This window comes from Atta colombica, unplaced genomic scaffold (assembly GCF_001594045.1).
Source record: "Atta colombica isolate Treedump-2 unplaced genomic scaffold, Acol1.0 scaffold112, whole genome shotgun sequence".
NCBI lineage: Eukaryota > Metazoa > Arthropoda > Insecta > Hymenoptera > Formicidae > Atta > Atta colombica.
The window spans coordinates 1,129,088-1,138,861 of NW_017259198.1; the positions used below are offsets into that span (position 1 = coordinate 1,129,088).

At 30.1% G+C, this 9,774-nt stretch overlaps 2 protein-coding genes and 1 pseudogene across 3 annotated transcripts in view; 1 reads left to right on the top strand and 2 right to left on the bottom strand.

Moving 5' to 3' along the window:
- The first annotated feature begins 786 nt into the window (after positions 1 to 786).
- On the top strand, positions 787 to 1,408 carry LOC108694004 (annotated as a pseudogene).
- Positions 1,409 to 1,452: 44 nt separating this feature from the next.
- Positions 1,453 to 3,727, bottom strand: LOC108694045 (mediator of RNA polymerase II transcription subunit 30-like). The gene is made up of 5 exons (XM_018203296.1): positions 3,447 to 3,727; positions 3,015 to 3,171; positions 2,060 to 2,467; positions 1,727 to 1,983; positions 1,453 to 1,636 (listed from the first exon to the last, which is right to left on the bottom strand). Exons 2-5 carry the CDS (start codon positions 3,130 to 3,132, stop codon positions 1,538 to 1,540), a joined length of 882 nt encoding a protein of 293 aa, XP_018058785.1. The 5' UTR covers positions 3,133 to 3,171; positions 3,447 to 3,727; the 3' UTR covers positions 1,453 to 1,537.
- Positions 3,728 to 6,820: 3,093 nt separating this feature from the next.
- LOC108694037 overlaps positions 6,821 to 9,774 on the bottom strand; it is a 3,445-nt gene continuing 491 nt past the window's right edge. Inside the window, exons 2-4 of one of the 2 annotated variants that reach the window (XM_018203289.1) lie at positions 9,214 to 9,347; positions 8,765 to 9,052; positions 6,821 to 8,091 (exon numbers count right to left, since the gene is read on the bottom strand). In XM_018203289.1, coding sequence (XP_018058778.1) covers positions 7,453 to 8,091; positions 8,765 to 9,052; positions 9,214 to 9,347 — 1,061 coding nt within the window. In that variant the 3' untranslated portion in view covers positions 6,821 to 7,452. Of the gene's footprint in view, positions 8,092 to 8,764; positions 9,062 to 9,213; positions 9,348 to 9,774 lie in introns of both variants that reach the window. The other variant, XM_018203288.1, reaches the window with a different exon arrangement.

Genomic DNA, 9,774 nt, shown 5'->3' on the forward strand with positions numbered 1-9,774 from the left:
GTTTGACTGCGAGAAAGTGTGTTTGTAGCAGATATCGTTATAACTATGGTAATTGCATCGATCTAATTGTAAGCTTCCTGATCGTGGCAGTTACGCCTCTCATAGAAGAATGTGGGCTATTGATGTAGGATACCCGAGATTATTTCATTGTACTCGACTACTTTCAAAACTTTCATATTCGGAGAGATCTTATAAATCGGAGTAAATAAACTTCATTAAAATTAAAACTATTTGTTCTAATTATGTAAATTCTACATAATGTATTAAACAGAAAGTTTAATACATTACGTAACATTTCTGTTTTTTTTCTTTCGCATTATATACTTAAAAATTTTTTATAAAAAATTCTATAGAAACAAAGTGTAGGATCAAGCTATTTAAATCAATTGTTACATATTTCAATTATTGATATAAAACATTAGAAATTCTTTAACGATTATTTTCACAATTACTTTCAATAAGCCGACATCATACATTTTATATATTACGCTCATCTTTGCTTCACTTTCATGTTTTTTTATTGTTCCCAATATTTATAATATTGATGCAATAGTGGACTTACGTTAAACTTTAATTCAATGTTGGATAGTTTATCTGGTATTACACCATTATAACTATTGACTGGTAATACTTTGTCAGAATTCAAATAAAGCGCCAATATTCTCTTCGATGTGCATGCGATCTTGTTGATTCCGCCATGAGATATTACGTCTGATAGCATCAATCTTGAGACGGAACGTTTCCTGGACAAAAAATGAATGAACTCGACGAAAATAATTCGAATATAATGAATCCAATTTGGCATATGCAACTTCGGAAAAATAAAAAGCCCGTACGTTTCTACGCGAACATTTTCTGCGTGTCATTACTGTCGGCACTATCGGTAAGAAAGTTCGTGTTTAATCTTTATTTCCTCTCAATCAAACTCAAAAGAATCGAATCGATTTCTGTCGGTAAAGTGCATGGAGATACTGAAATAATTTTATAGTATATTTCTTTTTCTTAAAATCATATTGTGCTAATCAAAGCAAATCCGTTTCATTTTACAATACTTAATAATAAAATTTGAAGTATTATTATTTGTGCAGGAAATACTTGCGATAAGATAATATTAAGGAAAGAAAATATTAACTATCGTTTATTCACGTTGATGTAAATAATTTCTCGAATTATTTACATCATTTAGTGTTCATCATGCTCGACTATATCGGTATATTTGTAGATAAATCAATAAAATTTCATTTACAACACATACATATCAGGCAAATTCAGAGGTTGCGATGTGAAATGCTCTAAAGTTTTCGTGAAAAACTTGGAGACACCACTGGGAACGATATCGGAAGTTATCCTTTGAAGTAGTGACATAATTTGTTTAGACATAGACATGGACATTGATATCGATCAATGAAAGGCAGAAGGGTGTGACAAGCAGGAAAATTACAATGTCAAACATGTTATAAAAAGAAATTTATATTTTTAATGTGTTTCTTAAAATAATATGTATAAACATAATTTTCTATTTATATTATTTGGTAACCTAAGATCGACGCATATTTAACATTGTGTTTATTTCCGAAATAATGCGTCTTAGGTGATCGATTATTTCTTTAATATGCCTATTCTTTAATATCACTTGCTGAAAAAGAAATAGACTCCATTTCTTATCGATATTTTGATATAAAAATTATGTATTAATGTAGATAATATAATCTTATTCTCGCCTCACCTCCATAATTTCTTTTCTCTCCTCACAACTAAGTCTGTAAGCTTCCGAAGTCTTTTTCTCATCAGATTTCATATCCCATTCCTCTTTTAATGGAATTAAACTTTCTATATGCGTATATTCCATTCCTTGCAGTTGACAATTCTCGTTACATTTTTCATATATTAATCTTAGACGTTTAAACATTATTTTGATCATTTCCAATTGTTCATAGACTTTTTTCTTTTTCTCATTCGCCATATTCGCTCCTTGTGCAGTACCTACATTCGATATAATGTATGTATAAAAAAAAATCTATATTTGATGATACTGTAACTATTTAGTTAAAAAAATAACCATTGGGTGGTTGAAGGACTTTGAGAGTTTGAAAAAGCTCTAAAGTACGACTGACGATTTCCTGTACAGACTCTTGTCCAAATCTACATAAACTAGCAGTATTGAATTCCTTAGTTTGCTGTTGTCGCGGTGGTGGCTGTGTGGGTGGTACTGGAGTCTGTGGTGTTGTGGCTTGATTATTCGTTTGATTATTTTGTTGAACCATCGCAGCTTGTTGCTGCTGCTGCAATTGTAATTGTTGCTGCTGCATCTGCTGCATTTGTTGTTGCATTGCCATGGACTGTTGTTGTTGTTGCTGTTGTACCAAGACTTGTTGGGAATTGGGCATTCCCATGGCATTAGATCCAACATTACCAACACCTACTCCAACTCCAACTCCCATGCCAAATTGTTGAGAGCTGACCATATCTAAAACAATAGTTATTAATTGATTTCTAGTTTATAATTTGTTCTCAAGATATTATAGACATTTTATAAAGATTATATTATTCACAAATATTTCTACAGATACCAATCCTTTAATCAATCAACCTATTTTACTTTTTAAATATAGCTTTTAAACGAATTAGAATTCATTAAAAATAATCTATTGTTTTCATAATAGTTAAATTGATATACACTTAATATATACTTAATGTCTGAAGAATCTAATTTGCAATTCAAAATTACTTGAAATTATTAAAAATTCTTACTCAGAGATAATCAGTTAAAATGTATAAGATTCTAACTTTGAAGATGAAGTCATAGTAATATTCCAGTTATTAATTTTTTATTTAACGTTGAGATATAAATAAACAGGACTATCAATTGAAAGTAAACAGACACAAAAATAGACATATATCTATTTCTCTTATTATGTACAAATTACATACAGTATAATCAGATACACATATCGATATACGAATGAAAACAAATGAAAACATTACAAATAGGAAAGAATTCTTCAAATACGTACTCCCTTGCTGTGGTCCCATCAAACCAGAAACCATTTGTCCACCGCCAAACTGTGTGCGCATAGCTGACTGCTGCACATTGGGAAACCCAGATAGAAAAGGATGTTGTTGTCCAGCCATGTTGTCTTATTTATAAATAGTGTTTGTCAATAGATATATCTGTTATAACAAGAATCAACATACTCAATTAATTATCACAAAAATCAACACAGTCAATTCCTAATTATTATTTTGAGGTTATATCATGTTACATGTGCCCATCGACTGTAATTTTAAATTTGTAAACATTATTTTTACTAAGGAAACTTTGCAATTAATTTTACTTCCACACTACAAAGTATTTTATATGAAAAATAAAAGAAAATCTGTCATGTTGTCTAATCAATTGTCAAATTGATACCGAATTTTTCAAATTTTTAATATCGTTGAATTACCTGATTAATATTACTAATTCGATAAGCGATATCACGTTATTTACAAGAAAATCATATGAAAGTTTTTCTCTTCGATACACTCGTATAAAAAGCCGTCAAACAAATGCGTCTCCTTTCGTCACGTGAGGAAATTGTTGAATCAGTTGAATACATCGCTCAGTGTATTCACGCTATGCAGGCAATACAGTTAGTTATTTTTATCATTGTCCTTGTATGCACTTTCTACTTTTTCCATTTGCAAGCAACAAACGATTCGGTAATGCGTTATAAATTGATAAGACGTACGTGTCCTATATTTATAAATGATAATACGTCGATATTTCATCGACGTGACGTTTCGTGCAACAATATCTACTGCTGATAAAATATATTTCTGTATCTGCTTTGTCTAGAGATCTTTCAATAAAGAGCGCAGAGAGAAACCTGAAAGTAGACATCCCGGTCTTTTTCATGTATCTACCAAATCTCATAAGGTAATGTTCACGTTTTTATGTTCTTCTCTGTTATTATGTGGATTAAACAAGGACGAATGATTAAAGACGAATGATTGATTATTCATCTTTGTCTAATTCACGTAATAGAAAAGAATCACAAAAACGTGGACATACTCTACAAGATTTGGTACATGAAAAAGTCGGGATGTCTACTCTCAAGTTTCTCTTTGGTAAGAGTCTGAACATATTAGGTAGTAAAAAGAAATCCATTATTTTTCAATTCAATTTCATGCAAAAATAATGGATTTCTTTTTACTACACCTAATATAAATACGGCAATATTTCACTCTATTTTGCAAAGTATATAGGAAACTCTACACTTATAGCACGCTTAGACTCGTTTTCAAAATATATGATTATCTAAAGATTAAAGATTATCAAGAAATTCATCAATGAAATACATTCGAATTTCTTGCTAACCTTTAATCTTTTAGATAACCATATATTGTGAGAACGCAGTTAGTCTTAAAGTATAACACGCTATTATTCAGTAAACATCGATTAATAATATCATAATATTAATGTTATAACACATTATATATGCATGTATTAACATATTGATTAGTTTTGTGGAAACTATTCCCAGAGAAAGGTTTCTTTGATTCAAAGATATTTCTTTGAATCGAAGAAACGTACCTTCTTCTGGATCTGTGATGATTTTATTTTATTTTTTATTTAGCTATTTTTCGATTACATAGTCGTTTATAATATACAAACAATCAGAAAAAATAAATCATGATAAAAAATGAAAGATAAATATAATCACAAATTTTATAATGAAAAAAAACTATGTCATTTTTAAATTCTAACAATTGTACAAAATTGTTAAAACTTAAAAATAATATAGTTTTTACAATGATTTAAATAAACATTATTTGATAAATTTGAAACTGTATGCCTTAATATTTCTAAATACAAGTGAATTCAATAACATTCAATAATAACAAAAATTGAACTAATATATCGATCAACAATATATTAATTTTTATTAATAATTTATAATGATTCTCTAATTTATTCTCATATGGAGAAAAATGATTTTGGATGAACGCAAAAGGCTTGCATCTAATTGTCGAATTTGCTGTTTATTATAACAAACAAATTTGCATATTATTTGATAAATATTTTGCATTTGTTGCAAATAATGTTTTAGCGAGTACAGAAAAGAATAAATATTTGTTATACCTGTAAATAATTTGCGAATGGAATTTGCTATTATGGCATAGGATTAGCGGTCAATACAAATTTTTTCTTCTCGTGCAATTCTTATAAAATTAACGAATAATTTTTTTGCTTAATAAATGATCATTATCAAGAGCTTTAATATAAATTAATAATTTTAAATTAATAATTGAATGTGTTCTAATATTTTTGAACAAAAAGATTTCGTGGGAAGCGACGTTCGAAGAGGAGATAGGGTCAATGCACAGGGAGTTAAGGTGTGGAACATAACAGTCCAATTTGTCGTTTTCCAGGAATCTCGTTCGTTCGTGCGTTCACGCGAGCTTAATTTTTTCCGTCAGTATCTTCCGCGACACAACCGCAATCGTCACAGATGCGTGCTTGTTCGCGCCACTTTCTAACGAGGAAGACTAATTCACACGTGCCGCACTCAAAGAAAATTCCGTTAGCTTACAATTAGTAGAACAATGTCAATAAGCTGGTTAATGATTTTCCTGCTGTTGACGGATTTTATTCTGATAAATAGCGATCGGTCATCTGTGAATAGTATTGATGCGGAAAATAAAGGAACAGATGCTGATGCGAAAGATATTAATCTTTCAAACACAGGATCTAATTCATTATTTAAATTTAATGATTTTGAAGCGTCGATGGAAACTCAGAAAATTCCAATCTTCTTCAGTCATCAAGAGACAAAGCGTCATCAGGAAGATGAAGGAATGTTTTCAAGGAGAATGGATTATTTGATCGATGCTTTATCAAAGATTGCTAAGGTTCAATCATTTGAAAAGGATCCCGCTTCAGTCAGACATTTGGCAAACCATTTATAATGGATCCATTTATAATGGATATTATATAAAGGATATTAATGGAACCGACACGTCTTACGTCGATACAGAACTGTCTTCGAAACTATCTTCCAGTGAAATTTCTGACAATTCATCAAGCAACGGAATCGGACAAGATAAATTTCACTGTCGAACTACGGGACGTTTATATATATCGAAGATGAAGGAGAATATTCTTTCGTATGCACATCTTGGGCAAAATGTTTATTTTTTCGAGTAAGAGATTTTTTTCAAGATCATAGGAGTAGTGTGTTGTTAACATCGACGGCGATACTCTTCATAAATTAAACGACCCTATCATTCCTGCAAGTAATCGATTCAATATTCCGGCTATTTTAATTTTAAAACCGAACATGAGAACTACGATATACGTAATTAATAAAGCATTATTTTAATACGTATAGTAACAAATAGTTGACAATAAAAATATTGAGTGAATGTGTCCGTCTGTTTTACACGATTAAAAATCAGTAGCAATATATAAAATTGTTAAATAGATGAATTAGGGATGCGGTTTACTTAACGCGACAATTGCTTCGAAACTTTTGATTGACCAAGAATTTTATTAACTGACCAATCAAAAAAATGCTCTGAAGTTTTCGTAGCGTCAAGTGGACCGTAGCCTAAAGTAAGTACGTAGAGAATGTAAAGGAAATTATCGTATATATTTTATGTCGCATAAAATTTGATTATAGCGTATTATTTTCTCAATGATTTATTTAGTTTCAATTAATATTACTTGCGATATTATTTATATACGCTATTGTCTAATTGTATATTTACACAAATAGTAGGTGGATATAGTGAATATAAGAGGAAAATTCAATATATATGTATATTTTTATTCACTAATGTGAATAATTCTGCAACAGCGATTTTATTAAAGACATTTTAAAATAATTTTACACAATAGTTTTGTCATTAACATAATTTACAATGTGCAAACTCGGGAGCAGTAACAGCTATTTAAAAGTCTGTAAAATCCATAGTATAATGAAGTATTTATGATAGCATAAAGAAGTTTTATCATAAATAATACAAACTAAAATTATAAAAATTTCCCTTTCACGCAAGTAGCTTATGCTTGACGCTTATCATTTTAGCATACAGGATATCTACAATCAGTTACACTTTTCTTCGATTATAAATAGATACGTAGATATGTCAAAATTATTTCCGTGTAATGAATTTTGTAATAGATTTAATTAAAGTGCAAAAATAACTTCGCGAAATAATTTTTAGAAAAATTATTTTAATTACTCTTAAATATCGAAAATTAGCGAGACAAATGTGAAAACATTGCTTTCTCGTGAAGTTTACACAAGAAAGATATTTTATCTTGAGATTTCTTTAAAGAAATCTATGATTAAGATATAGATAAAGAATCTATGATTGGAAAAAAATGTAAATGATTAGAAGAATATCCGATATTATTGTAACAAATAAATTATAAAAAAATTGAGCTTAAAAAGTTTTAAACACCTAATCCATTGCATTTTCGTCGGTAGGCTGTGTAAAGTCTTTCATTTCATTTTCATTTGGAAAATTAATGGGTGAGATTTTATCTACATTTGACAAAATTTTTGTTGGATTTAGTATCTTAAAAGGCGATTCCTTTTTATTAATTGCAGTGACATTGTGTTCATCCAAAGATTTCGAACAATCTGTATCTCGAGGTACTTCTAGCAGATCTATCTTCACATCGAGTGATTTCTTTTGAATTTTTTCAATTTTAGATGTAAAATCTTTATTGGTTTCATTTTCGTTTGGCAAATCGATAGGCAATAATTTATTTACATTAGACCAAATTGTAGCTGGACCTTGCCCTTTAATTGGCAATTCCTCTTTCTCCGCTTCGGGTGTAGCGATATCGTAACCTAATTGTGAAAAGTCATTGTTTTGAGAAATTTTTGGCAGATCTGCCAAAGTTCCGTCGAATGGAACTTGCACTTTCATTGGCGCGATAAAATTGTGCATTCTATATTGATTGGGTGCATTCTTGAATGATCCAGAATGTCTGGGATTTGGAGCGTAGAATTCATTCGGTTTAGTCTCTTCTTTTTCCACCTCGATCGCCAGTTTTTTCAACTCTTCTTTTTCTTCGTCGGAGAGTGGATTAATCTATAGAACATTTTAAAAATTTATTATTTTACAAATAACAAGTATACATAATTTTGTATTTAAACATTTTTTTGGCGTTTTATCGACATAGAAATCCTATTTGTATTGAGCTTTATATATATATTGAAAGATTTGAATAAATAAAGTAATTGACCCTGACGAAAAGCGTTTTCTAATTGTTGCGTTAAAGATAAGTCGAAGATGTTTATTCATTTCCACATTCTAATACCGGCTTATAAAGCTCAATCATCATTCTTGATGATAGGATCTTTAAATGCGTCGCCGCATATATCGATGAAGCGACAAACAACATCATATAATTCAAAGAGATTTTTCTTTTAGATTATATGTAAACGTCAAACAAGATAAATGTACGGAAATTGAAAATGCGTTATATTCAAATTAGTAATTCTTTTCCTTGGAATTAAATGCTATTTGCCGCAGATACAATTCACATGAAGTAATCTTTATTTTTAATGATAAAAGGTATTATAGGATGATAAATGCTCATTGAATCACCGATATTGAGTCATTCTTGCATAGTATTCTAAAATTTCTCCGAAACTAACAAATTAACTGTTTTTTGATATTTTTTTGCAATTTTGTTTAAAAACTTTATCAAAAAAATAGATTTGATTAACTTCGATTATGATTAATTATTGATTATTTCTACCTCAAATTCGGGTCGTTTTCTAGAACTCTTTTGCCTAGATCTTCCTCGATAACGTCTACGTGGCCTGCTTTCATTATCATCAGGTAATGTATAAATGGTTAGAAGCTTTGGTTTGTTAGAGTCCCCTGACTGGTTATCGTTGGCAGTGGCGAATGAACGACTTTCCGCTGCTCGAACATGCAACGGATAATCATGTTCTCTTTTTGATTCTTCCAAAAGTATGTCTATGCTGTCGTCTTTGAAATTGTCAGGCGAGAAATTGTCGTGAGCAAGCGTGTGATCTATCTTCTGCAAATTCTATCATATGATATAAGATTAACATCCCTGCAGTAAACTGTATCTCAGTTTACGCGGCACTTATGATTTACTTTAAAGATAAATTGATATGTTTCTCTTATAATAAGTAGCAATTATTTTCGTATTTAAAGGCATTAATGGAATATTGATACCTTAACTGAATTTGATGTCTCTCTGAAAGCTTCAGCCAATTCGGGATTTATTCCCTCTAACGGTTCATCTCCGTATCTTATATAAACGGGAACATAGCCCGGGATGCTGGGCAAATATTGAATGGGACTCGAATCTAGAAAAAGTTGAATACGCTAGTTGAAACTACGCGGTGAGAAACAATATGTGTGCTTAATACGGATGATTACGCTGGAAATGCTCACTTGGCAAGGCGAGCTTATTGGCTATAATAGCAATGCGGATATTTAATTAGTTAGACTAAGCGCTCAGTTAAATCCCACCATCTGTGAATCATAAACTTCGCAACCAATTGATTAAATTGACTAAGTAGCTTGTGTTTCTATTGTCAAATGATTTAATTTCTTTAATTAAAAAATTATAGAAATAAAAATTGTGTATACAAATTGCATTTCTTTCAAAGAACGAAATTATTTAGACTTAATCAATGAAAATGTTCTTTATATATATATATTAATTACTGATTATGACATAATATAAATTATAGATCGAACTTAGTTATTTTTTATAATATTAATTTTTTT

Excerpts from the sequence above, each read along its gene's own strand:
- LOC108694045 (XM_018203296.1), bottom strand. The coding sequence starts at position 3,132 with ATGGCTGGACAACAACATCCTTTTCTATCTGGGTTTCCCAATGTGCAG. Across the intron at positions 1,984-2,059 it reads AGTCCTTCAACCACCCAATG|GTACTGCACAAGGAGCGAAT; the intron begins GTTATTTTTTTA and ends TATCGAATGTAG. Across the intron at positions 1,637-1,726 it reads AGAGAAAAGAAATTATGGAG|CAAGTGATATTAAAGAATAG; the intron begins GTGAGGCGAGAA and ends TTTCTTTTTCAG.